This window comes from Molossus molossus, unplaced genomic scaffold, assembly GCF_014108415.1.
Source record: "Molossus molossus isolate mMolMol1 unplaced genomic scaffold, mMolMol1.p scaffold_m16_p_5, whole genome shotgun sequence".
NCBI classification, from domain to species: domain Eukaryota; kingdom Metazoa; phylum Chordata; class Mammalia; order Chiroptera; family Molossidae; genus Molossus; species Molossus molossus.
The window spans coordinates 114,878,035-114,905,838 of record NW_023425388.1 but is presented as its reverse complement, the minus strand read 5'-3'; the positions used below and the strand labels follow the sequence as shown (position 1 = coordinate 114,905,838).

Below are 27,804 nucleotides of genomic sequence, written 5' to 3'. Positions count from 1 at the left end.
TTCAGTCACATAGAAAAAATCACGACATGGCAAGATCCTCGGAAGGTGATGAATCAGCCCTTGAATCATATGAGCCTCCACCCTGCTGCCAGCTCCACACCGGTGCCGCAGAGGCCCATGGTGGTGTCCCAGCCGAACCTCGGTAAGTGGCTCCCAGGGGGCTGGAGACTGCCCCGCCCTCCTGCATGCCCCGCCCCCACTGGGGATCGGGCCAACCTGGGCCTGTGTCCTCCTGGCCTTGGCGCCCATGCGTGGCCCCGGGGGGCCGTCTCTCCTGCGTCCTGGCTGCCTTACCTGTTCTCCACCTTTGCCTTCTCTCTTGGCCTCAGCGCTACTGTTCATACTACCTAGGGTTTGCACTGCGCGTCCGGCGTCCCCTCCGACTGCCCCTCTGGGAGTTCTCTGTCCTGTCTGCATCCAGACTAGAGCAAGGAGGGCACGCAGCCCCTGACCCTGTATTTGGTCCCTGAGGCCAAAGCTACGGTTCTGGCCTCAAATCCCTTTCCTCCCTTTTGTTTTTGTTGTTGTGCATAATGTGTGACTGATACCAGGGCAGATGGTTTTGCTTTATCATTAAATCCTCCCAACAATCCTGTAAGGAGGGGCAGTGTTCCTGTTTAGAGAGGGGAAGCTGCTCAAAGGTGCAGCTTGGGGATAGCAGAGTGAAGCTGTTTTGATTTTTCTTTATTGCTTTCAGAGAGGGAGGAAGGGAGAGGGAGGGCTGCCTCCTGCATGCCCCCCCACCTCCCCTGTGGGGATCGGGCCCACAACCTGGGCATGTGTCCTGACCAGGAATCTAACTGGCGACCTCTTGGTGCAGGGTCGATGCTCAGCCACTGAGCCGCACCAGCCGCGTGGCCCTACCATTTTTCAGCTTGCGGGCGTACAATATATGCAAACAGCAAATGACTTGGGATCGCTTCTGTGGTGTTACTTGTCTAAAGGGCAGATGGAGGGAAATGGTGTCAGTGCCTCTACCAGCAGTGGGAAAACAAAACTTGCCCCGGGCCCCTTGTCACCAAAGGGTAGAAGCTCAAGCAGAAAGCAGATGCCGTCAAGAAACCACCCGTCGGCTGGCGTTCGAATTGTTTCACGGTTCTCGAACCGCTTCATATGTTCATGAACAGTTCTCAAAACTGATGATGCAGCCTTGACCTGAACTTCATCGCCACTGCCATGGGGAAGATCTTTGATGGTCTTGGGTGAAGAAATGCAAGCGCGCTTTCTAAGCCGTGTTCAGAAAGGAAGCCTCCCTCTGCTGCCTGTTGCTCCGTCCCTTACGCGGTGCCTGGGGCCGGCCGGTGCTGTCAGTCACATACAGATGCGAACACATTCTGTCCACTGTTCTGCGCCCTGCCTTGTCCACTTCTGTATCTGCCTGCACACACAGCTACCTCGCTCTTTTTTTTTTTTTATCCTCACCCGAGGATATTTTTTCCATTTTTTGTACAGATAGAGTGGGAGGGAGAGAGAGTGAGAAACATCAACATGAAGGGACACATCGAGTGGCTGCCACCCGCACGACCAACCAGGGCCGGGGACAAACTGCAACCGAAGTAGCAGGAACCGAACCTGGGTCTCTCCGGACCACAGGCCGACGCTCTAACCACTGAGCCAAACTGGCCAGGGCAGCTACCTCGTTCTTTAAAAAAGTTGCCCGATAGCTCAACATGCGGGTGCGCTGTGATTAGTTTATTTAACCAGCCTCCAGTGGATGGACATTTAGATACTAGTGTTGCTAGTACATAAAACCCTGAGAGTTAATTTTTTAAAAATTGGGCAACAGGTAGGAAATAGACTGAAAAAGGACCATAAATGCTTGAAACTTGATATTGTAGTCCCATGTGAATTTGCCCACACGCGTGCACACACGCAAAAGCGCATGTGCAAAGCTGATAAAGTCTATCTTGTCATCTGAATGTCTGAAATAAGTGTCCCTGTGGTTGAATAAAATACCCAACTGTCCAGATTTATAATAAATTGGGGCAGTGCATGTCTCATGACACTCATTCTGGGGTTTTTCCAACAAGTGAGTATTTGCCCATTACCAAGAGTGCTGTAGCCTATAGATGGGAATGTAGTACAATGCAAAGTAACAGCCAAAGATGGGGACAGTAGTCACAATATGGTCCTGTTAGCCAGTGATTTACTTAGAATACTTCATTCCAAGCTAGAGGTCAGCCTGTAGTTTATATGATGAATCTTTAAAAATATAAAGAACAGATTCTTCTCCTCTATTTTTTAAGATTTAGAATGTGGTATTTTATTTTTATTATTTTAGAATTAATAGGCATACATCAGTGTTTTTATATATTATATATAATATACCTATGTCATATACCTTAGCCTATATGGACATAGATGTACATATATAAAGTCAGTATTTTGAATATGATTCAAAATTTCTCTGTCTGTTTTACATCAACTGCATTTTTTTCTCTTTGTACCTTTTGGCCATAGTATATTCTCCTTCTCAGATCTAGAAGTTTCGGTCTTTTTATGGGATATTGCTGACAAATAAGAGGATGTGAGCGATGTGCCCACTTCACTGGGAGGTTTTGTGTATGTGTGAAAGTGAAGTCAAATACAGTTAATAACATCACTATCAAATGTTAGAATTTGTGCTATTCATAAGCTAGTTTTATGTATTTTTCCAGCTGTGATGTCATTAGTGACATAGGTAAATACATTCATCCATTAATCTCCTTTTATTGGGACTCTGTGTTTTTCTGTAGGTTAGGTACGTGGACTTGGGGGGTCAGACTGACAGAATTTGAATCCTGGCCTTGCCCATGACTAGCTTGGTGACATTAATCGTGCCTCAGTTTTCCTATATGTAAAATGAGGATTATTTTTATAGTATGAAGTGATTTTATATATGTAGAATGCTTAGATCCGGGCCTGCCACGTCATAAGCTATAAGTAAGTGTCTATTACTCTCATCATTATTCTTTGTGGAAAGAGAAGTCTTATATTTTATTTAATGATAGAATGTTGGGTTTGAAGACAGTTTCATTGGTTATTGCAAAAGCTCTCAAGGGAAAAATAAAAGATTTCTTTTGGGCTGTTTAGAGTGCCAAGTGTTTTAAATTAGGAACATTATATTTATTAGTTTCAGCGGGGGCAGCGCCCTCTGGTGGACGTGTTCCAGCCCCTCCCCCTGCCCCCTTTCTGAATGTGGCAAGTAAGGCCAAGCACATTTTAATGGGAAGAGAAAAACCTATCCCTTGGCCTCCTGGGTGAATGACTGTAAAAACGGAGCCGGCTTTTGTGAACCTGCATCTCTCGGGGCTGACTTTTCAAATGCCTAAGCAAAAGGAAATACTCTGCAAGGGAAAAATGTAACATAATCTGTTTGCCCTTTTTTTTCAAGTAATCATTTCCAGTTTTTAACTGAAATTTTTGTTTTCACATTTGCCCAATTATGTGGTCTGTCAGGGTCCATCCAGTTTGGTTCTGTCTGAGCCGATTCGTGACCTTGAGTCTGAGTCCCCAGGCGTACCAGTGAACGGAGAAGAGGGAGACCTTGGAGGACTCTGGGCGGTGAAGAGGAGAGATCACCTCTGTGGGCTGACGACGCGTTTGTAATCCTCACTCTGTGTAACACAGTGAAGTGGGGAATTGCTACACTTGTGAAAGCTGATTTTTTTCGTTAACATAGACTGGATAGGATCTAACATCTTTTGAATGGGTTATTGGTATGATTAATTACCATTAATAACCACCAAATATTATTTGAAGGAGTTAAAAAAATGAAATAGAAAAAAAAAAAAAAAACACCCAAAGACTCGACACAGGCCCTGTTATATCTAGAACAATGGCCTGGGGAGAAATGGGGCCTGCTGAAGCAATCAGTTAGGTGCCCAGCCTGTGTGGCTCAGTGGTTGAGCGACAGCTTGTGCACCAAGAGGTCGCTGGTTCGATTCCTGGTCAGGGCACATGCCCAGGTTGTGGGCCTCATCCCCAGTGGGGGGCATGCAGGAGGCAGCCAATTGATGTTCTCTCTCATAGATGTTTCTCTCTCTCTCTCCCTTCCTCTCTCTCTAAAATCAATAAAGGAAAAAATAATTATATAAAAAAAAAAAAGCAAAGAAAGTTGTTGGCGTACTTAGGCTGTCCCTGCCTTGGCGCTTTGCCTAGAAAAAGGCACCAAAGACCTGTCTTGTTAAAACTCATTGTTACCAGAGGAAAGGGGGGGGAGGGCACAATAGAGGGAGGGTACGGGGGTGATAAATATTGACTTGGGGTGGTGAACACACAGTACACTATCCAGATGATGTACTGTAGAATTGTACCCATGAAACCAATATCATTTTATTAAACAATGTCACCCCAATACATTCAATAAAAAACAAACAGAAACACCACTCAGCGTTAGCTGGTAGCCGGGTTTTCCCCCACGTCCTGGCCCCTGTGCACTGAAGGAGGAGCCTGTGTGTGCTCCCCGCTCAGGGAAACCCAGCCATGGTTCCTGCAACTTTTATCATTTGGGCACTTTTGCTTACACTCTGTGAAAATGATCTTTCACCCCGGATAGCAGCTGCTGGTGACCTGGCTTCTTCTTCGACAGGGAGCTTGTGATGACCGCCCGCATCGAACTCATGTGGCAACTTGCATGTCCCCATGTTCTCAAGTGTTTCTGCAAAGCCCTGACCTGTGTGGCTCAGTTGGTTGGGTATTGCCCCGTGCACGGAAAGGTCACCGGTTTGATTCCCGGTCAGGGCACATGCCTGGGTTTTGGGCTCGATCCCCCACTAGGGGGCTTGCAGGAGGCAGTCGATCCTTGGTTCGTTCTCACTGATGTTTCTCTCTCCTTCTCCCTCTCTAACAATCAATGTAGAAAAATGTTTTGGCCAAGAGAAAGTGACATACAATTTTGCCCTTTCGGTGATCATCCTAGCCATCATAAACCATTGTGTACTGGGCTCCTGTCCCATGTTAACCTCTTTGCTTGAATTGGGCCTGGGCTGGGGTGCCAGCGTCTTCCCAGACAGGACAGGAAAAATAAAGACTGTATAAAAACTTCACCAGATTGCCAGCCCTGGCCGGTTTCGAAACTTTTGGTTGAGTGCAGCCAGAGTGTATTTTTAATGCTATAGGAATGTTAAAAATATCACGCGTGCGCACACAGGCACACACACTTTCCCCCTTTGAAGGGGTGCCACCCCTCGGCCAGAGTCGGAGGACCTCCAGGTCTGTCTTCATCTGGACTGCAAATTGCTAACATGTGCGTTTTTCGTATTTTGTGTGTTTGCAGGGCATGCTTTTTGAGACAAGATGGAAGGAAAATCTTGTCTGTGCTCATTTGCTAAATTGGCTTATTCTTCTCCCTAGGAAGTGGACAGAGACGCTTAAAACCATTTTCTCAAGAGCAAATAAAATAGCCTAGCACTGCTTAAAGCCTGTAGGAAGGTAGGCTGTAAGTGGGGTAGATGTCAGATTTTTATGTAGAGTGCCTGTTTCTTTCTTTTTCCTGTTTTTGTCCTAGTCCACTTCATGTGGTGAGTTCATGGCAGACAAATCTGGCTACTGTGTTTTTTTCCAGCTCTGATGTTCTCACTACTTTTTGAACTTTGCGGTTTCTGCAGGATAAATTAGCCTAGAGCATACTAGCACATGCGCGCACACACGCACAGGCACACAAAGACAAACTGGAAGCAGACTTTATGGGGGAGGGTGGAGGAGACGGGGCGTTGGTAGGATTGGGGTGCTGGAAAGTGGGTGTTCATTTTTCAGTTACAGTTTACATTCAATGTTATTTTGTATTAGTTTCAGGTGTAAAAGTTTGTTGTTTTCTTGATTAGAAAAAGAAGAAACCGTTTTGTAAACTCTGTAGAAAATCAATACTATACTTCTTAGATTGATTTGAAGGAAGCCATCTGTTGTCAAAATTTACTCTATTTCGTCGATGTTACTGACGTTGGGTTTTCCCAAAAGGAGATTCATTACAGTTCCTTTCTTTTAAGAATTTTAAGGCATTTGTGGAATGGGTGCTGAAAACAAGTTATCAACTGATTTAATTCCTCTTCTGTTTCAATGATTGATTGATTGATTGATTGATTTTAGAGGGAGCAGGAGAGAAACATGGATTTGTTCTTCCACTTATTTATGCATCTGTTGGTCGACTCCTGCCTGTATTCTGACCGTGGATCGAACCCACAACCTTGGCATTTTAGGATGACACTCTGATCAACAGAGCTACCTGACCAGGGCCTGACTCAATTCCTTTTGTGCAGTAAAACAATGTAATAGTATATAAAGTAATAAACCTTGTGTTGCCATGGCATACTTTATTTATCTAAATGCACATGAATCTTTTATTTAGATCAGTTTTCATTTATCTCGATATATTAAGATTATATATATATATATTAAAGACAAAGATTTTATTATGTGAAATTTAGGAATCTAGATAGAAAATCTCTTGTTTGATAAGAAATCACAAGATCCATGGAAATTGTTTGATGCCACAATTGTCCTAAGAAAATATTCTTCAGGATAAAATTCGTAGGTCGCCTGCCAGGTGTGCACTGTGGAAACGTGTACACCAAGACGTGTCCTTTATAATGTAGCCCCTCTCATCAGATACCTGCAGCACAAAAATAAATACACCTTAGCCAGTAAAATAATAGTTATAAGGACTGTGTGGCACATAGAAAACTTTGTCAGTCTAACTTTATAGAGAGGCAAAATTGCTTATGCTGTGATTATCATTTTATTTAAGAAAAAAAACAAAAGACTGCTCAGAGTCTCCCTTTCCCCTAGATTTTGCTGTCCATCTGTGGGTTCCTAGCCCCTAGCCAAGTGCACCATTTTGTAGAATAAGTATATTGAGTAAATCAGGTTTCTATTTTTAACTGTTAATAGGAATTATAGTAAGACCTTTAGATTAGGGTGATTCCCCCCCCTTTTTTTTCCTGAAATATGGTTATATTGCCTTTATGATAGCTAGACAAAGAAAAAAGAACCACTTGGTGTAGTTTTTTTTGTTTTTTGTTTTTGTTACGTGCCCCTAGTGGGAACTGAACCCGGGACTCTCTGGTCCGCAGGCCGACGCTCCAACCACTGAACCAAACCGGCCATGTCTAGTTTTTATGGTGGGGGAAGAGGGTGCGGTGTTGAAGAAGGCTCTGGCCCCTCCATGCCCACCCCCATGAACACTGGACAGAAGGGCCCACAGGTCATTCCCTAGTCTCTAAGGTCAGTGTCTCTCCAAGTGGGGTCCAGGTCTAGCCCGAGCCGTACCCCTTGGGCATTTGTCGGTCACGCATCTTCAGGATCCAGCAGTCTGATTGCTCCCCCCAAGAAGGGCCAGGGGCTGCTGCTAGAAGCAGTACTGCCTGGGCCCCACCCCTGGAAATCCTGTTTCAGACAATGCAGGGTGGGGCCTGGAACGGAGCTGTTCTCTTGTTTCCAGATGACTCTGGTCATCAGCCAGGTGTCGGAACCACCGTGGAAATGTGCGTTTTAGCGCCGTGATGGGAGGAGGCCATCGTAATAAATGGCAAAAACCCGACTCAGGCGTTCAGTCTTTAAGCTGGGTTACCAGAGAAGGGCCCCAAGGATGCTCACCAACTTTTCGGCTGGCTTCCTTGTCCAAAATCGACATTCACTGTGGCATCGGAGCCCTCCCTGTGCACTGGGTGTCAGTGCACCCGAGAGCACTTTCCAGAAAGTTCTCACCCGGTCCCTTAACCACTCAGGGAAACGTTTGAGGTCGGGATTCCGATGATTGAACTCTGTTGTCTACATTCACAGGGTAAGTGTGGGAGCCTGCCTTGCACTTGGCTTCCTGAGAGGTGGCCTGAAGTTCCAGGGGGCGCCCCACACCCCCAGAAGAGGCAGAGCCCAGCTGGTGTGCACCACCCTCGTTTTTGCATTCACTTTAACAGAGTCTGATCTCTTCACCAAGCTGCGGGCCTCTGGGGTCTGGATGCGAATTCCGACAGTTTCAGTGCTGCCCGGTGGCTGCCCGCAGGGTGGCCCGGAGCAAGGGCTGGTCTTTCCGCCGCTGGCTTCCAGGTGATAGGTGGCACTTTGATCCAGTGGGGCCCCTGGCGCGCTGTGTGGCCCGTGTGATCATCCCCTCCCCCACCCCACGGCAACTCGAGGATGGACCTCAGCTTCCTCTCTGGAAGTCTAAATTTGTTCCCTGGACGCCTCGCAGTTGCTCGTGGCCAGAGACAGCTGCTCCGCCACGCTAGGCTCTGGTTCTCCGTGATGGGGTCAGCACAGTAACACCGGGAAGACGCCAGGGCCACAGGAGCCATCCGAGCCCTTTCTCACCGAGCCCCGAAGACAGGGAGACAGCCCCTCTTCCCGCGTGGGGGGAAAACAAGATCCCCGGGTATCTGAGGCAGAGACTCAGGAGTCTTCTTTCTCCCATGTTATGTAATTGCTGTTTGCTCTTTGCGGCAAATGCTGACCAGCAAAAACACGAGAAACAGTAAAACACCATAATCCGACCACTCAGAAGCGCACTAACCTTTCCCCACACATTTGTCTTTTTTCGCCACAAAGGTAAACAGAAAAGGTTGGAAAATCCTCCGTGTTCTTTCTTTGTAGCCTTTTTTCTTTTCTCCGCACTCACGTATCATGAGCTTATTTTCACCTCCATAACTATTTTCGTACAATGTTTTTGGTTAGCTCTTTTTATTGGAAAAATAGCACAAACATGGCAAAAAATTCAAACAGCTCTAAAGAATATTCATGAGAAATAAGTCTTCATACTTATTTCCCACCTCCCCAGAGAAACTACTTCTCCCAGCTCCCTGACTGAATGTTCTAGAAATGCCTGAATACATATGTGTGTGCTGGGATATACATGCCCTTTTTTTATTAATTTTTTTTTTTTCTTTATAGAGAGTGGAAGGGAGAGGGAGAGAGAGAGAGAAACATCGATGAGAGAGAACATCGACTGGCTGCCTCCTGCACGCCCCCCACTGGGGAACAGGCCCACAACCTGGGCATGTGCCCTGACCGGGAATCAAACCGGCAACTCTTGATGCAAGTCTGTCAGTCTGTTCCCTACTTCTATGTCTCTGGGTCTATTTAGTTCATCACCTTATTTTGTTCATTATGTTCCACAAATAAGTGAGGTCATATGGTATTTGTCTTTCTCTGACTGGCTTATTTCACTTAGCATAATGCTCTCCAGGTCCCTCCATGTCGTCTCAAAGGATAAGAGATCTCTCTTTCTTACAGCTGCGTAGTATTGCATTGTGTACATGTACCACAACTTTTTTATCCACTCATCTACTGATCCACTTGGGCTGTTTCCAGATCTTAGCTATTATAAATAATGCTGCTACGAACATGGGGGTATATATATTCTTTCTGATTGATGTTTCAGGCTTCTTAGGATATATTCCTAGAAGTGGGATCACTGGGTCAAATGGCAGTTCAATTTTTAATGTTATGAGGTAGCACCATATTGTTTTCCATAGTGGCTGCATTCCCACCAGCAGTCATGTACATAAATGTTCGTGCCTTCCTTTAATTCCCTCATTTTTTCCAGTTTCTTTGGAATGTTCACTAGTAAAGCAGAATTCCTTCAAACACACAATTTTGACGTGGTTCGTTTGTATGGAACTGAACAAGTAATTGTTTGCAGATGCATCGTGTGTGTGTTGGGGGAGGGATTTGTTTGGGATGCTACTTTCTTTTACAAAAAAATGATTTAAGGGTGCCTCAAAAAGTGTATTTTTAACCCGGCACCAAGCTTCCCCGCCCGCTGGTTTTCAGCGTGCGGATCGTATGGTTTGGACGAAGCCGTGGATGGAAGTTTCATTGGAAGTTATTCTGCGGCCCAGGGCTACATGGCATGAATTTCATTCCCTATTATTTTTGTCCTTTTCCTTTCTAGTCTTATGTTTCTCAGACACCAGTGAAGACCGAGTTGCGAGTTTCCAGTTTTGCCAAGAGTTAAATCTTTGCAGAGCTGGGACCAAAAAAAAAAAAGTAAAACAATTTTTAATGTGGCTGGTTTGGTCCTGGCTCCCGAGACACTTTCATTTAGCTGCTTCAAGCTCACACTTTCACGACCAGGAAAATATTCCACCTCCACCCTTATCAACGGCCTCGATGCTTGAACTAGTTAGAACCGTGGTTTCTCCCCAGACGGAATCGGGTCATCTCACCCGATGAAAGCAAAGCTTTGGCAGCTGCACATGGAAGGCCCTGGACCCCTGGCCTCCACCACTTATGTTGCTTTTGCATTGCCTGGGACACTCTGAACGAGGGGTGCTTCCCCGAGACCCCACTCACCTCATTTGCTGTGTCTTTTCTGTCTCGACCCCAGTGTTAAGCACGAAAGGTTTCCTCTGCGATTGGAAGGGATCCCGGGGTCCACACTATATTAAAACAGGGTGGCTCTGGCCGAGACAGTCCTTCTGGAACAGGCTTCCGTCTTCTCGGGTGTGCTTGTCCCTCTGCAGCCGACACCCTGCCCCCCCTCAGCTTGTCCGCTTCCCTCCTTGAAGAATGCCCCGTGCAGCGGTTTCTTCAGCTGTGGCCCGGCAGTGAGGACCGTGCGTGGCCGCCTGACTCTCTTGGAGCCCGGGGTCCCCCAAGAAAACGTGCGGTTCTCAGTCCCCAGGCCTGCCGGGTGCAGCTGGGCCAGCGGTCTCTTCCGAACCACCGTCCCAGCCGGTCCCGCAAGGCAGCTCTCTGTCCTGTGTTCCCAAGCACTCTATTTTCAAAAATTAGACTTTTCCCTCTCTTTTTAAACAATTGAGATTTAGTCCGGCCGGTGTGGCTCAGTGGCTGAGCATCGACCCTGCACCAATAGGTCGCCGGTTCGATTCCCGCTCTGGACACACGCCCAGGTTGTGGGCCTGATCCCCAGTGAGGGGCGTGCAGGAGGCGGCCAGTCAGTGTTCTCTCTCATCAATGTTTCCATCTCTCTCTCCCTCTCCCTTCCTCTCTCTAGAATCAATAAAGAAAAAAAATTGAAACAATTGAGATATAATTGAAATATAATATTACATTAGCTTTAGGTGTGCACCATAATGATTCGGTACATGTATGTATTGCAAAATGATCACCACAGTAAGTCCAGTTAACATCCATCAGCAACATAGCTACACACTTTTTTCTTGTGCCGAGAACTTTTAAGATCTACGCTTTGTACCTTTCAAACATGTGATATAATATTATCCGCTAGGGTCACCTTGTGGCACATTATCCCCAAGGCTCATTTTACACCTAGAATTTTGTATCTGGACGATGCCAGATTGAGAATGTCTGTCAACCCCCAGGGAGTTTCAGGTGTGTATAGGAAAGTTTTTTTGTTGTTGTTTTTGATTTAAAAAAAAATTTTTTTTTTCTATATTGAGTTTAGAGAGAGAGGAAGGGAGAGGGAGAGAGAGATGGAAACATCGATGAGAGAGAACATGGATTGGCTGCCTCCTGCATGCCCCCCACTGGGGATTTGGCCCACAACCAGGGCACGTGCCCTGACCGGGAATTGAACGGGTGACTTCCTGGTGCAGGGTGGACGCTCAACCACTGAGCCACACTGGCTGGACTGTTGTTTTTGATTTTTTGACATGTGACTTTTTATTTTGAAATAGTCTTAAACGTACAGAGAGTTCCAAGTACAGTACAAGGAACTGCCATGTACCCTTGGCCCGTATTCACCTCTGTTAATTGTCTAGCACTGGCCATATGTGTGTCTCTCTCTCTCTTTTTTTTTTTTTAATCCTCACCCAAGGACATGTTTCCATTTTTTTGTTCAGATAGAGTGGGAGGGAAAGAGAGGAAGAGAGAGAGAATCATCGATGTGAAAGAGACACATCAACTCGCTGCCACCCGCACGACCAACCAGGGCCAGGGACAAACTGTAACCGAGGTACGTGCCCTTAGCGGGAACCGAACCCAGGTCTCTCTGGACCGCAGGCCTACGCTCTAACCACTGAGCCAAACCGGCCAGGGCTCGCTCGCTCTCTCTCTCTCTCTCTCTCTCTCTCTCTCTCTTGATATATATATGTGTGTGTGTGTATTTCTTTTTCTCTGAACCCTTTGAGACTGTGTTGGAGACAATGCCCCGTACCCCTAAATATTTCAGATTGTATTTTCTAAAAGGGCATATTCTAGTGCTTACAGTTCTTTTTGAATTTGTTTAGTAGGTCTTAGGTTTTTACCGGAAGGCCCTCCCTATTAAAAATTAAAAATAAAGTAAAATAAAAGGCCGTATTCTTACATAAGTACAGTAGAGGTACCCAAAGCAGGAAATGTAACATTGGTGCAGCACTGGTCTGGCCCACAGTCTGCATCAGATTTCTGCAGCTGTCACAGTGATGGTGGTAATGGCTCTCGTGGGTCTGGTCCCGGGCCCCCGAGAGGCGTGCACTGTGCTGTCCCGTCTCCTTGGTCTTTACCCGGAACACGCCCCAGCCTGGCTTCTTGCACCTGGGCATTCGGAAGAGTATCTATCGGCCAGGTATTTTGCAGATTGTTTTTCCATCTGGGCTGGTGTTCCCTCGTGATTTGGATTTGGGTTATATGTTCTTGGCAGGCATGCCGCCGAGGGCACGTGTTCTGCCCGGCGCGTCCTGTCCTTGGGCACCGCTGTCAGGTTGTCCCCGTCCGGGTGGTGCTGGGGTGCGCGTGGCTCCGGCAGTGTCTGTGGAGGGCGGGGCGGTTTGCTGAGTTCCCTGGAGCGCGTCCCCTGAGGACAGGGTGCTAGGACAGCGCCGTTTGCTTCCTGCAAGAGATGTCCTGGGGCCACAGAAACCTCCTCCTGGGACGGAGGCCGCCTTTCCTGCATGCTCAGTTCAGCTTCACCGAACAAACAGTATTTATTAAAAAAATGTTTTTGCTTTATTGATTTTTGGAGAGGGAGAAGAAGAGAGAGAGAGAAACATCGATGAGAGAGAACATCAATTGGCCGCCTTCTGCGTGCCCCCCCACTGGGGATCGGGCCCACAACCTGGGCCTGTGCCCTGACCGGGAATCGAACCTGTGACCTCTTGGTGCATGGGACATGCTCACATGCTACTGAGCCATACCGGCTGGGCAGAATAGTATGTAACTGGACAAATACAATGGAGTATCTATGCGGCTGTACACGCGGATATAGTTTCAAACGGACCATGATGCTTCCACCCGTGTATTCCCTACTCTGGCTTCTGAGGAAACACACTTCGAAAGGACATGTAAATACTTGAGGCACAGGGAGACTGTGGGTGAGAACATTGTTATTTTATTAGCCATGTGGTTGCAAGAGGTGCTAGAAGATTTGGCTTGAAGACCTGGGGACTCTTGCAAAGAGGGTGGTAAGTTCAGTTACCGGAGTCAAAGCGTTCATGGCCGAAGGCTTGCCTGGCGACCAGGAGAAATCTGTTTTTCCCAAGGTCAGGTGCCTACCAGGGAGTCCTCCCTTAACTCCCCACAAAGGATCTACTCCCTGGGGTGCAGGAGACAGTCCTGAAACAGCTGACCTCCGGGCGTCTCCGAGAGGTTTTCTGTAACCTCCCTGAACACGGGTGAGGGTGTGGTGCCAGGGCACCAGCCTGGACTCGCTGGGGACCGGAGCGCGGGCCCACCCCTTGCCCAGCGCCAGTCAAGGCTCAACTTCAGAAGAGCTCGACTTGCAGCCTTTTGGTTCTGTGTTTCGTTTTGTTTTGGTGTTTAAGAATAGAACCTCTTTGGCACAGCTTTCCAAATCAGATTTAGAGGTACAGGTTTTTGTTTTGTTTTGCTTGGGACCAGAATCTCCTTTGAAGTGTCTGAAAGCGGAGTTGCTTGGAGCCCACTGCCCCCCCCCCCCCCCAGAGCCCTGAGCCACCTCTCGGGCGGCTGGGATACCAGCTCGCGGACCATTTCTCCATCCCTGCATTTCTTCAGAATTTTTTATTTGACCACAGTGTATGGAATTCTCTGGCACTTTCCCGTGTCGTTGCAGCAGTGAGCCAAAAGGACATCGTTGTCACTCCGGGGTAGCGGCCAACGGCAGTGCGCGCCACAGCCACGGGGCCCCACGGGCCCTGGTCCCCCCTCTGCGCCTCAGCCGCGTGGGCCACCCTGTTCTGCAGTCACTCCAAGCCCGAGGTCGGGCACCTTCCCACCTCGGGGCCTTTGCTCTTGTTATTCCGCAGCCTAGATCGGCCCCCAAGCGGATTTCTGGACTTGACTCAGATTTTTTTAGATCACAGAGCACAGAGAGGTCCGAGGTCTTTCTAAACTTCCGGACTGAAGTAGTTCCATGTTGGTTTGCTCAAAGCCCTCAGCCCTGGATTATGCTGTGGGTTTGCTGTCGCCCGTCTCCCTGCTGGAACACGGCTCCCGAAGGCCAGGCCTCTGCACCTGGCAGCAAGGCCCTGCACCTGCTGGGCGCGCAGGTGTTGCCGAGCATCGCGCGTGCACTGCAGGAAGGACTCCGGGAAGAAAAGAGTCATGTGGAGTCCTACCACCCAGACACCACTGTTACTAGTATTATGATCCTTTTTCATTTTAAAGGTAGTTTTTTATTTTAAAAAATTGTTTTTTTCTTTATTGATTTTAGAGAGAGAGGAAGTGAGAGGGAGAAAGAGAAATACCGATGAGAGAGAACATCGATGGGCTGCCTCCTGCACGCCCCCCACTGGGAATCAGCCCACAACCTGGGCATGTGCCCTGACTGGGAATGTTACTGGCGACCTCTTGGTGCAGGGTTGACGCTCAACCACTGAGCCACACCGGCCAGACCTTTTGGGGTCACTATCTAATCTAGGGGTACAGTCCTCAAAATGCATATATGCATAAATGCCTAAAATTGGACATGTCTTTTTTTCAGAATTCCTACCCTTGCTACCCCTGATTTAATTATTGTTTCACACCCTCCTTGGTAATCCTGGCCCCATGCCAAGATGCAGACCGCTCCCATCCCATTATTACCTCTGTAATCTGATTGCTGAAAAAAAACGGCTCTTACTTTAATTCGCATTTCTGACTGCTTGTGAAGCTGACAGTTTTTCCGAGTTTGGTTACGCATTGCATGTTCTCTCTCATAAATCAAGCCCTTTGTCTCCGAGCGTCTGCCCTATGAGCTCTTACAATAATAAAGATGTTTACTGAAAAATGGCAAGTTATGAAAAGAAAACAGATGAAACACGAGCGGCCCACACTGGCCAACTTCTCTCCACTTCTTGTGGAAAACAGCTGTGGATTCGTTTTCTGATATTTAGCTGGGCTGCACTTTGCACCTGGAGCCGTTTGAAAACCGTTCAGGAAGGCTGACCAATAAAAAGCTCCAGTCAACTCTCTTCTGACTCATGAAAATAAGTGCATGAATCCGAGTTTCCATTCCCTGCCGGAGGAAAAGTATACCTATTGTCTGGAGAGAAGAAAGCCGTTTGGGGTTGCTGCTGGTGCCAGGGCACGGCACTGGATTCAGAGACACCCCGATAACTGCGGCCGCACCGTGAAGCTCCTGCTTTCCATTTTCCAAGTTTGCTCATTATTTGCCTACATTCCCTAGCTTCACAGGCCGCGTCTGATAAGTCTGGAGATGGCCCTGAAATCGGATGAAATCTGAGGAGCGTATTCTGATGTGGCTTTAGGTGGAAGAAACAGGATTTCTTTACAGCAAAAGGACGCAGAAGACATCAACATGCCAGGAAGATAAGATTTTCTTCCAGCTTGTTCTGGATGTAGTGCCGTGATGACAATGGATGTCTAAATGCCAATAAAAGGTGCACTGTAGGTGATGCATTTACTAGGAAAACGTTAAAACCCGTGCTACAGGCAATGACGCCTTTTCACCTCGGAGAGCAGAGCGTCCCGGAGACTCGGGCTGTCCGGAAGGGCAGACAGGACAGCGAGTGGGAAAAATCATTTCCTGGTCCTAAAAATTCAACGTTTCCTGTGAAGTAGACGCAGCTTGGGTGACACGTCTAAAACCAGAAGAGCTGGGGGCATCTGGAAAACCGCAGGCCCACCTGTCAGGTTTGGGGGCACCTGGAAGTGTTTTCGAGGCTCGGAGCCACGAGGCTGGGAAGGTTGGGCCGAGGGCACCCAAGTCCCAGGGCTCTGGTCCTTATCAAGCGAACCGGTGAGAAATGTCTTTACAGCGATTCTCACCCAGAACTGGAAGAAAGAGCTCAGTGTGAAGTTGGGCGAGTACAACTTCTTGGTTTAATACTTTACAGATTTTTGGAACCAAATGCACCCTGGAGTGAAAAGCTGGTCTTTTTTTTTGCTGACCTTGTTGGACGGCAAAGACTGTTTCTGGGAAATAAGAGAAACAAGCGGCCCATTGTTGGCAGGACCTGAGAGAGACAACAGAAGGGCGAGAGAGGCGTCCACAGCCCCGTCTCTCTGCGCTGGGTCGTGACTGAGGCAGGGCTGGCCCGCACAGACGTGTGCTCTGCCTCAGACGGCGACACGTGACAGCTGGCCAGTCCATGCCAAGTAAGCCACGGAGGTTCCACGAACAGAGAAAGACGCGTGGCTACACCCAGACGCTCGGCTGTGCAGCGCGTCCGAAGCCCGGTGGCCGGGTCCCCTGGTCAGACGGCACAGCTGTGTGTGTGACCTCCTTCCGCACAAAGCACTGCCGTCTGGGCTGCTGCGGCCAGAGGCCCGAGACGCCTCGCCGCAGCCGTCTCCTCCCTTCAACCGTCTTGGACTGCGACTCGCAGAGTTGTCCGGTTTTGTCTCTTCCTCTCTGTTTGCGAGCTGAAGAGCACCTTGCACCATCTCTTCTGTAACACCACGTCGCACAGACGGGCCGCCACCTAACACACGATCCACGTTGCTCTCGTCATTTTGTAGCCGTCAACACGTTAATTGCATTCATCTCATTAGGCTTTTTAGGGCGTAGGGAACCTGTCGCCAGGTTTAACTCAGAGAATATTTTTTAAAACATATTTTTTCTTTATTGATTTTTAGAGAGAGGAAGGGAGAGGGAGAGAGAGATAGAAACATCAACGAGAGAGAACATCGACTGGCCGCCTCCTGCATGCCCCCCACTGGGGATCGGGCCCATGACCTGGGCATGTGTCCTGACCGGGAATCAAACCGATGACCTTTTGGTGCAGGGTCAACGCTCAACCACTGAGTCATACCAGCCGGGAGAAAGACCCTATTGTTAAAGAAACACTTGAGAATCCTGGTTTAAATTGCTAAGACCCCTCCAGCCTGAACATCTATGGTGATGGCACAGTGTAGGGCAAATTCACGGCCCTACCGATAATGAGTGTGGTGGGTGGTGGTGCTTTGTAAACAACTAATAATAAACCAGCAAAATGAGATGGGTGCTCAGCAGGGGATATGCTCTGGGGAGTAAAGAGAAAGCAGCAGCCCTGGCTGGTTTGGCTCAGCGGTTAGAGCGTCGGCCTGCGCTCCGGAGAGACCCGGGTTCAGTTCCCACTAAGGGCATGTACCTCTGTTGCAGTTTGTCCCCGGCCCCGGTTGGGTTGTGCTGGTGGCAACCAGTCGATGTGTCCCTTTCACGTCAACCATTTTTTTCCTCCCTCTCTCTCTTCCTCTCTCTCCTACTCTATCTGAACAAAAAAAAAAAAATGGAAAAATGTCCTCGGTGAGGATAAAAAAAACAAAAACAAAAAAGAGAAAGCAGCAAAAAAAAATCTACTATTCATGAAATGTCCACTTACAAGGTTATGGGAGCAGCGGTTAAAATGCATTCCTTCAGAGACAAAGACTTGTGTCTGTGTTTGGGGCGGAGAGGGATGTCTCGTTTGTCCTGGAATGTCTATGGTGATCATCTTATAAATAAAACTAATATTTTACTACCAATTTCTGACTCATAAACCCTGACGTTTACTCAGTTCAGGCAGAATGTACTTAATGCCTACTGTGTGCGTTAGCAAGTCAGATCCGAAGTGCACTAAATTATTATTATGATTATGATTATTCATTTTAAACCAGATGTTTATTTAAACAACAAGACTCTTGCCTTAGGGGAAAACGACTTAGGACTTGTTTCTTTCAGAGTGATTTATCCCTGCGTACGAAATAGTTATAAAGTTGTTCTTGGTTTTACAATGATACATGAAAAACATTAGAATTCTCCAATCAAACAAGGTATGCAGGGATTTTTATGTTCTTTTTGTTGTCGTCGTTGTTGTTGTTAAACAGTGTGAGCCAAATAACTTACTGGAATACAAAGATAAGGACTGAATGGGCATGCTCCTATTGGAGAAATGGGATATTTTCACAGAACCGAAAATTTCCCCCGTCCCATCTCCATTTGATGTCGATCTAAACATATCATTGACCATTTTGTTAAAAAAAAAAAAATGTGAATGTGCCTGGCCAGTGTGGCTCAATGGATTGAGCATCATCCCACAGACTGAGAGGTCCCGGTTTGATTCCCGGTCAGGGCACAAACCCGGGTTGTGGGTTCGATCCCCAGTAGGGGGCGTGCAGGAGGCAGCCGATCGATGTATCTCTCTCACATGGATGTTTCTATCCCTCCATTCCTCTCTACAGAATCAATGAAAACATTTTAATACATGCAGATGCTTGTGCACAGACATTGGTTCCTTTACACACAGTGAAGGAACAGGAGAGGGAAATGAAGAACAGAGAAAGCTACACTGTAGCAGTCGGGGGGCAGTTTGCTGACAGAATGTCTCCTGGGTCTGGAGGAAGCGAGCTCTGGAGTAGAGCACAGTTCCCTTGCGGCAGACCCCCGTCTGCGGACCCCCGTCTGCGGCTGGGCCACGTCCTGTCCCTCCGCCCTCCCTGTCCACCTGTGCAGCGCGTCTGTCTGATTGGCTGCCCAGCAGACGGAATCTGATCGGCCTCATTGACAAACCCTGTCCTTCACAATAGCTTTCATTAGTTTACCAACTGGCACAAGCCTCCTAATCTGCCCTGCACCCCAGAACCATCCTGCCCTGCCACCTTCAACTCCATATGATCCCTGTTCTCAGTCTGGACTCCTTGGGCTGTTCTTCGCCATAGCGAGGGCCAGGTCCCCCCCCTGCCATTTCACGAGGAGGCGCCAGGTGGGCACCCGCTGGGCACGCGTTGCGGCACACTGGGTCACTCCGTTCTGTGTTTATGGGGGAGATCCACGTTGCTGGGCTCGGTTCTGAGGGGTGGGGGAGGCGGCTCCTTCCAGGACTTAGTGATAAAGAGCAGGAATCCAGCCCTCAGGGAGGTGAGAGTTAGTTCAAACCTCAGGAGGAGAACAGCCACTGTTTCTTTTTTTTCCTTTATCGGTTTTCAGAGAGAGAGGAAGGGAGAGGGAGAGAGAGAAACATCGATGAGAGAGAACGTCGACTGGCCGCCTCCTGCATGCCCCCCCACTGGGGATGGGGCCCACAACCTGGGCATGTGCCCTGACCGGGAATCGAACCGGCGACCTCCTGGTGCAGGGTCGACGTTCAACCACTGAGCCACGCCGGCCGGGCAGCTCACTGTGTCTTAACAGTGCTTCTCTTCTGTGCCTGCGGCTCAACCTGGGTCCCTGCAGGGAGGAGTCCCTGACTTTCAGACGAACCAAGCGCGTGATCGTGAGCGACGCAGGGCGACGTCATAAATGCTGCTCGATCTCAAGATGCTGGTCAGAGGAGAAGTAACATTGCCTCTGACGACCCCAGACTGAGTCAGACACCTGTTCTGTCTGGGAGGAGGGAGTTTCTCAGGTCCCAGACAAGTGCCTCACCCCAGGTGTGTACTGGAACGCTGCATGTCGCCCCTGTTTTGAAGAAGGTGGGCCTCGAATGTTGCCTCGCCACCTGTTTTGAGGAAGTTGCAGCCGGGTTTTCAAAACGATGTCGGCCTCCTCGTCATCTCACTCTCAAGGGACGATGTGAGGATCGTTTGGAAGAGTTAGTGTCGTTTGATCACAGAAGCACGTGAAAAAGCCCCAACTAAATGGAAAGACAGGTCACTGAACCTGTGGGACGCGGGCTGGTCCGGCAAGGTTCTGCTCACGCCCTGTGAAGTGGGTGTCCAGGGTGATCCGCCTTTGCAACGTCCCATCGACGTGTGTTGTGGAGAATCTCTGCAGATGTTCTGTTAGCCTTTTGGGAAATGCTCGCTTCCCTATTTTGGTGTCCTGTGTTTTATTTGTACCTTGGCCAGCAGTCCGATTCTAAGCACACGGAATCACCTTGGTACGCACGCAGTCACCTTGGTACGCACGCAGTCACCTTGGTACGCACGCAGTCACCTTGGTGCGCACGCAATCACCTTGGTACCCACGCGGTCACCTTGGTACGCACACAGTCACCTTGGTACACACGCAATCACCTTGGTGCGCACGCAGTCACCTTGGTACCCACGCAGTCACCTTGGTGCGCACGCAGTCACCTTGGTGCGCACGCAGTCACCTTGGTGCGCACGCAGTCACCTTGGTGCGCACGCAGTCACCTTGGTGCGCACGCAGTCACCTTGGTGCGCACGCAGTCACCGTTCTGCACCCACGGGCTGCCCTGCTCCCTGTCCCGGCTCCGTGTCCTACACGGCTGCTTCTCTGACGCTAGCCCAGCGTGGGAGCTCACCAGTATGGTCCGTTTCGGTTCGGTGGCCGAGACGTCTGCGGAAAGGGGCAGACCGGCATTTCCCAGCTTCCTCCTCGGACCAACACCCGCCCCGCGAGTGCTGCATTTGCATCTCCTCTCGGAAAGTCTGTCTGCTGGCACACGATTCTCCCCCGTAGAGTGGCTGTTCCCCACCGTCCATACTGGTCTCTCTGGGAGGGGTCGCCGTACACAATCCACCCTTACGGAATGGTGAGGACAGCACCTCCACGTTAAATTCTTTGGAATTCTTCTCTTTGATTCGTCTCTCCTCCCTCCATTTATGTTTCGGGTCATTTGTTTGTGTGAATATTCAGTCTTTGTGAAATGAATGCACCGCAGTCGCCAACATGCGACACTTCCCCACGGTTGGTAGGTGCTGTGAGTGGGGCGTCCCGGGGCGCTGGGAGGCTGCCCCGCTCCCTCGGATGTAGTTGCGCCTCCGACATGACGACACCACGACTTTTTGAAAGTTCAACACGAAGAGCCAGGTGCAGAGAGAGCTCAGCTGAGGGGTTTGTTGTCAAAAGGAGAGAGGAGGCCGAGAGAGAGACGAGGGACGTGTAACAGGTACACTGTTCTCTGCCTCCGCACCCCGGGCTCGCGTGTGAACTGGGGAGAAAGCCTGGAAGAGAATAAAGTACTTTCTGGCTCCCTGGGCTGAGGTGTGGCTTCCAGCCCTGACCCTGGCTGTCTTCTCCGCCAGCTGCTCGGGCCGATGGGCTTCGTGCTTGAGCCTAGCTTTCTGCTTTCTTCACTTGGCGTGTGTGTGTGCGTGTTGGTGTGTGTGGTGGTGTGCGTGTTGGTGTGTGTGCGTGTTGGTGTGTGTGTTGGTGTGTGTGTTGGTGGTGTGTGTGTGTTGGTGGTGTGTGTGTTGGTGTGTGTGGTGGTGCGTGTTGGTGGTGTGCGTGTTGGTGTGTGTGCGTGTTGGTGGTGTGTGTGTTGGTGTGTGTGTTGGTGGTGTGTGTGTTGGTGTGTGTGTGTGTTGGTGTGTGTGTGTTGGTGTGTGTGGTGGTGGTGTGTGGTGGTGATGTGGTATGTGTGTGGTGGTGGTGTGTGTGGTGGTGGTGTGTGTGGTGGTGGTGTGTGTGGTGGTGGTGTGTATGTGGTGGTGTGTATGTGGTGGTGTGTGTGGTGGTGTGTATGTGGTGGTGTGTGTGGTGGTGGTGTGTATGTGGTGGTGTGTGTGGTGGTGGTGTGTATGTGGTGGTGTGTGTGTGTGATGGTGTGTGTGGTGGTGGTGTGTGTGTGTTGGTGGTGTGTGTGTGGTGGCGTGTGTGGTGGTGGTGTGTGCGTGGTGGTGGTGTGTGGTGGTGATGTGGTGTGTGTGTGGTGTGTGTGTGTTGGTGTGTGGTGGTGATGTGGTGTGTGTGTGTGCTCACACGTGCATACTGAGGACACACCAAAGCAGGCTGCCGAGCCTCTGGGGCCAGGGAGACGTGGTCACACTCAGAAGGAGGGGCAGCCTGGCCTCGCGGCCCCAGGCCGTCCACAGCTCCCGGCGGGCGGCTGCCAAGCACGTTCTCTGGGAGTCTGCGGCTCCCCGGTCCCCGGTGCAGCGAAAGGCCACGTTCGGAGTGCAGCCTGTACCTCCTCCACGGGCCTTCGGGCGGCAGAGGGCGTGGGGGCGTCAGCTAGTCCGGGGGTCTCCTCGGGCCTCCTCTCAGGCTTTCGGACGAGGTGACCGAGTGTGTGGCCTGAACAGTCAGAGGTGCCCAGGGAGCCTTGCCCGGGGCAGCACTGAGCCGAGGGTCGTGTCCAGCATGCTCACCCCCCACCTGCTCCACCCACTTCACCACGGACACCGCCGTCGCGTCCGGGTGTTCGCGTCTCAGAGGCTGTGTTTGCGGCGTCCTCTGGAAGAGCAGCTGGGAGCGGCTCTGGTCACAGCCGCGGAGCACAGAGCAGAAAGCCACGCACTGAAGGGAAAGGGCAGGAGGGGAAGGAGAGGAAAACAGTGAAAAAGAGAAACGTGGATTTAAATCTAAAGTCTGACTGTTGGGGAAGGAAAACACCGTCTCTGCTTTGGACTGGATGCCTTCCTGCTCCGATGAGAAGTCTTGTTTGGGTTATTCCTTTGCGTGCGGACTGGCAAAGTCAGGAACTGACGAGGTCGTTAGCCTTTTTGGGGCATTTAATGGAAGTCTGCCCTTAACTGGTTGGCCTCAGAGACTGCATTTGGGACACTGTGCCTTTTTTTTTTTTTTAACTGAGCTATTGTTCTCTCCCTGAAATGTTCTGGAATCTTTTCCCAAGTTGTATTTTGTTCGTCGCAAATTTAGACGCTCCGCCCTCCGGTGCCCTGGGCCTCGGCCTCCCTGCCGCCTCTCTGAGCGGCTAACAAAGGCGGTGGTTTAAAGAACCAGCCGTCGGTGACGTCGCGAGCTCCGGTCTCAGAGGAGGCTCAGTGACAGTTTGAAGTGGACCCACCCCAGGGACAGGGCAGTGATGAGTCATGAGCACCCAGAGTGAGTCAGGACACCTGGTTTCTGGGTCCCTGACCACGTTGTGACCTCGACTAGCTCCCTCTTTCTCCGAGTATCGGTTTCCTTGTCTCCACAAGGAGGAGTTGCAGTGGGTGGGCCCTCAGCTTCGATGACCTTGATTGCTATTTTTGCTATTTTTTGGCTATTCTTCAAGTCATTTGCTATTCTTTGCTATTTTTCAAGTCACGTTGAGGTCACCGCCTTTCACTCCTACCAAGAAAAGACTGGGTTTGGTGCATACATGGCCATGTTTTGTTTTACTTAATTTTTTAAACTCTTATATTTTGTTTATGTTGTGCATAAGTAATGCATCGCATAGGAGAACTTCAGACCGGAGAAGAAAAGGAAGCGCTCCCCTCCCCCACGCCCAGCTCCTCTCCAGAGGCTGTTGCTAGTTCCTTGAGTAGCCCTTCTGCAGAGATTTGCTGCATGTGCGTGTAACCCTCTCCTTTTCTAACTGCAGATGGGCGCGTGCTCATATCTAGAGTTCTGACCCATGGGTTCCCCCCTCCGAACAATGTGCCTTGGAGATTGTTCCGTAAAAGTATCTGCAGAGTCTCTCATCCTCTGCAGTAGTTCACGCAGAATTCCTCCCACTGGGGGACAGGTTTTATGTTTTCCTTTTAAAAAATTCCTTTATGGATTATTAGAGACAGGGAGAGAGAGATGGAAACATCGATGAGAGAGAACATCGATGGGCTGCCTCCTGCACGCCCCCCACTGGGGATCAGCCCCACAACCTGGGCGTGTGCCCTGACCGGGAATCGAACCAGCGACCTCTTGGTGCAGGGTCGACGCTCCACCACGGAGCCACACCGGCCAGGCTGGTGGACAGGCCTTCGTCCTTCACTGTTATAGACCAGACTACAGTAAATGGCCTCATACAGAATTACTAGTTTTTGGTGCCTTCCTTTGAAGACAAAGCCATGGTCCAAGGTGCTCTCTTTTTCAGTCTCCATGGAGACGCCTTGCCTGAAGGGTCAAATCTAAATCAAGCAGGAGAACCAGCGTCCCCACCTTCCTCCCTCGGCGGCTGGGTGAGGGCTGGTGCTTGGAGACTGCGGGCCTGCGGCTCTGGATGACCTGCGCCCCCAGTCTCCAGTCCCCCAGTAAGGACACACGTCACTCCAGTATGCAGAGCAGTGTCTGTGTGCCATGTGGAGTCCGCAGAGAGTGAGTCCGTGGAGTAAACCAGGGCAGGCTCTTGCACACTCAGGCGTTTGCACACTCGCCGAGTCTTCCCAGGCCACTGAAGACAGTGCTGCTCCCATATTTCTGTCACGCCAATGACTTACCAGACCTGACTCAATGTTTTGAAAAGTTGTCAAAATCTCTGAGCTATAAAAATGAACAGTTAATAACCTCTGAACTACCACCACCACCAACAACAAAAAACCCCTAATCTTTACAAGCCTCTTTTTCCTGACCCCTGAAGGTTTCTGATCTTGGAAACAGTCCGGTTACACATTTCTCGTCTAGCCACAATTGGGCATCTTTTTGTTGGTTACAGCAGAAAAATGGGAGCATCATGTCTTCAGGAGGTTCAGAAACCACTGTCCCTGGAAATAAGTACCAGCCCCTGGGCCTGCAAGAGGCCTAACGAGCCGCCCCCTTGCGGGGGTCTGGACTTTGTCGCACTGGGATCTGCTGAAAGCTCGTTTTCCTCGGGCCGCCACCTCAGCCCCTCGGAGGGAGATTGCGATCATGCTCTGACACGCTACGCAAATGAAACACTGATCCATTATTTTGCCATCAGTTGACTTCCTTTCATCTGTTTTCAAGCTCACAACATAAGAAATGCCCAGGTGCTTTTATTCATTCATCGCCTCACGTACTCGGTGTGCCAGGGATGGGGCCTGGCGGGGGCGTTCTTTGTGGTGGGCTTTTTTCCTTTCCTTTGGTACGTGCCCCTAGCGGGGGCCACACCCAGGACTCTCTGGTCTGCAGGCTGACGCTCCAACCGCTGAGCCAAACCGGCCAGGGCGTGTGGTGGGCTTTGTTCCGCGAGGGAACGCGGAACCTGTGCACAGACGGCTCCACGGACTCTTCCCTGTCCCCGCAGCCGCTCGTGACGGAGCAGGAGCCGTCCGTCTAGCCACACCCTCCTTGGGACCGTCCTGTTGGTAGCCTGGACGACCTCTGGGCCCAGGCCCAGTCCTGATGACCTGCTACTTCCTCACGACCAAAGGCAAACTGGGTCAGAGGTGGCTCTCCGTTTGAGCAGTGGTCCCTGGTCTCCAGTCGAAGGCGAGGGGAGGACAGCCAGGGCAGCGGAAGGAGCAGGTGACTGGGTCTCAGGGGCACCTTGGGCTGCAGTCGCCACTAGTCAGAGCACATCCTTCCCCGCTCCGGGTGACCGTCTTCTCCATAAGGTGAGGTGACGGGCAGATACTCTCCGAGGTTCCTCACCAGCCTACCGTTTCAGCGTTCCGGCCGCAGTAAAATCCCACCTCCTTTCTCCCCACGTTTCTTCCAACACCTGTGCGTTCCTGTGAGGGGAGGAGCTGTTTATTCCAAGTACACCCGGTGCCTGGTCCACAGTGGGGCTGCAGTAAAGATTTGAGGAGTGTATCCAATTTTTAAAAAAAGGAATGACTTGCCTCCCTCTCTCCTCCAACGGGAGGAAGTTCTTGCCATGAAATTAATTGTTCCTTAAGGAAACCAATCCTGTGTGTGTGCGTGTGTGTGTGTGTGTGTGTGTGTGAGAGAGAGAGAGAGAGAGAGAGAGAGAGAGAGAGTTGTCTTTGGCCCTGACCCAGGAGCAAATAGACTGAAAAGCATTATCATAGGTTATCGCTCAGGTAGCATTTAAATAGATTTGACTGGTAAACTTGTTTTGAGAAAAACTGGTGCTTTTTAAAATGCATTTTTGTGAGAATGCCAATGATAGAATTTATTAGGGGATGTCCCCGTTGATTTCTAAAGTACGACATGCTAAAATTTCGAATGTTGGTAAATGCAGAGACGTGGAAAATCCTTAACAAGCTTAAAGTGCTTCTGGTGCCTGCATCCAATCACAAGCATGGTTAACATTTTCGTGTAATTTCTTTATCGCTAAGTTTTCTCTGCAAAAACGGAAACGTTTCTTTCTCCACCAGTTATTTGTTCCTGAGCTTATCATGGTTCTTTGGGGCACCCTTTGAAACAGAGCACTGATGGGGTCCTGCCTGCGGGCAGCCCCTGGTCCAGGGGGTGTGTTTGCTGCCGCTGTCGCTCAGTTGCCCAGGGGTCGGGACGTGCCCAGCCTGGGCTGGCGCACCTGCTTCTTCCGGGCGCCAGGTGTCCCGGTGAAATGATCTCCTAGGTTGTGCGAACCTTTGCAGAATTTGCTTTTGACCACTGTGTTCTAGGAAAGGCTTACAATGTCCTCGAGACCCAGGGAAGGTGTGGAATAAGGTTTTAATCAGGGCACAGAAGCCGAGACTAAAGGAGTCAGGAGTGGGGCCAGTATCCGAGTCTCCGTGAATTGAATGAAGGTAATCATGACCTAAACAGTACTGATTGACAGGAAGGCGCTCTGAAAGGGACCTGGGAATCTCTGCGCCGAAGCACAGACATTGTACCGGTTTCTTTTTGATGAGGTATCGTCCCTGATCTCTGTTCCTCCCTCCCGCAGTGATGAATCACCAGCACCAGCAGCAGATGGCGCCCAGCACCCTGAGCCAGCAGAACCACGCTACTCAGAACCCACCAGCCGGGCTCCTGAGCATGCCCAATGCCCTGACCACTCAACAGCAGCAACAGCAGAAGCTTCGGCTGCAGAGGATCCAGATGGAGAGAGAGAGGATTCGAATGCGCCAAGAGGAGCTCATGAGGCAGGTACGGCCTTCCAAGGTGCCCGGTGGGCCTCCGTGGCCTTTGTTGCCAAAGCAATTGGAAAGGGAGCTGCTAGCCATCGGGGTGAATCTTTCTGTAGAAGCGTTAAAGCCCTAGGCCCTGCCCCAGACCTCACGAGGAGACTCCGTTTCTTCTCCCAGTCTCTGCCTGCACTGTCTGCGGAGCCCCCGGAGAGCAAGGACTAGCTACACCACATGGCTGCCTTTGGCTCCCCGCGCTAGTCTTAGGAGGAGAGAAAGAACATGTTCCAGTGATCTGCTGCTGTGTAACAAATCGGCCTGAAATTCAGTGACTTGAAACAGTAGCCATTTTATTATATCGCCTTTGGCGGGTCTGGAATTCGGGCAGGGCTCAGCTGGATGGCGTTCGGGCTCTACATGGTGTCAACCGAGGGCACTTAGTGGTGTCAGCTGGTGGGCAGGTGGTCTGGAGGGTCCAAGATGGTGTTGCCGGAGTGTGAGGCACCACGACCAGGATTGCTGGGGGGGTTGTGCTTAGCTGGCGTGTCTCGCACCGCGATCCCAGAGTGATGGGCGTGTAACATAGCTGCGTGGATCTCCCGAGAGAATGTGCCAGGAGACAGGAGGTGGCATGGCCAGTGTCCTAGGGCCAGGCACAGGAAACTGTTCCAGAGCCACCTGCCATCTTCTCTCCATCAGAGCGGTCACAGAGCTCCTCCCCCACAGGTCTGAGCAGATAGCAGAGGGGGATGTTCTGCAGAAGAAATTACAAAGAATCCACAGCCATATTTGATCTGTCCTGGAGCATGAAAAAGAGGGAACGTTGAGGGAGAGTGTGAAAGAAAAATGGTTTGCCTGTGGACTCGAGTAGAGCAGTCTGTGAATGACCTGGGGTTGATCGGGCACCTTTGTGCTGTGCATCATTCGTTCGTTCATTAGTTCGTCCATCCATCCATCCATCCATCCATCCATCCATCCACCATCCGTCCATCTATCCATCCATCCATCCATCCATCCTCCATCGATTCATTCATTCATTCATTC

General features: G+C 50.1%; 1 protein-coding gene and 1 non-coding gene across 2 annotated transcripts in view; both read left to right on the top strand.

Moving 5' to 3' along the window:
- WWTR1 (WW domain containing transcription regulator 1) overlaps positions 1–27,804 on the top strand; it is a 130,379-nt gene that overhangs the window by 80,098 nt on the left and 22,477 nt on the right. The window contains exons 3-4 of the mRNA XM_036243759.1: positions 6–142; positions 26,580–26,782. Coding sequence (XP_036099652.1) covers positions 6–142; positions 26,580–26,782 — 340 coding nt within the window. The remainder of the gene's footprint in view (positions 1–5; positions 143–26,579; positions 26,783–27,804) is intronic.
- LOC118617986 lies at positions 12,094–12,155 on the top strand. The gene has a single exon (XR_004956933.1). It is a non-coding gene; the product is annotated as a U7 small nuclear RNA (small nuclear RNA).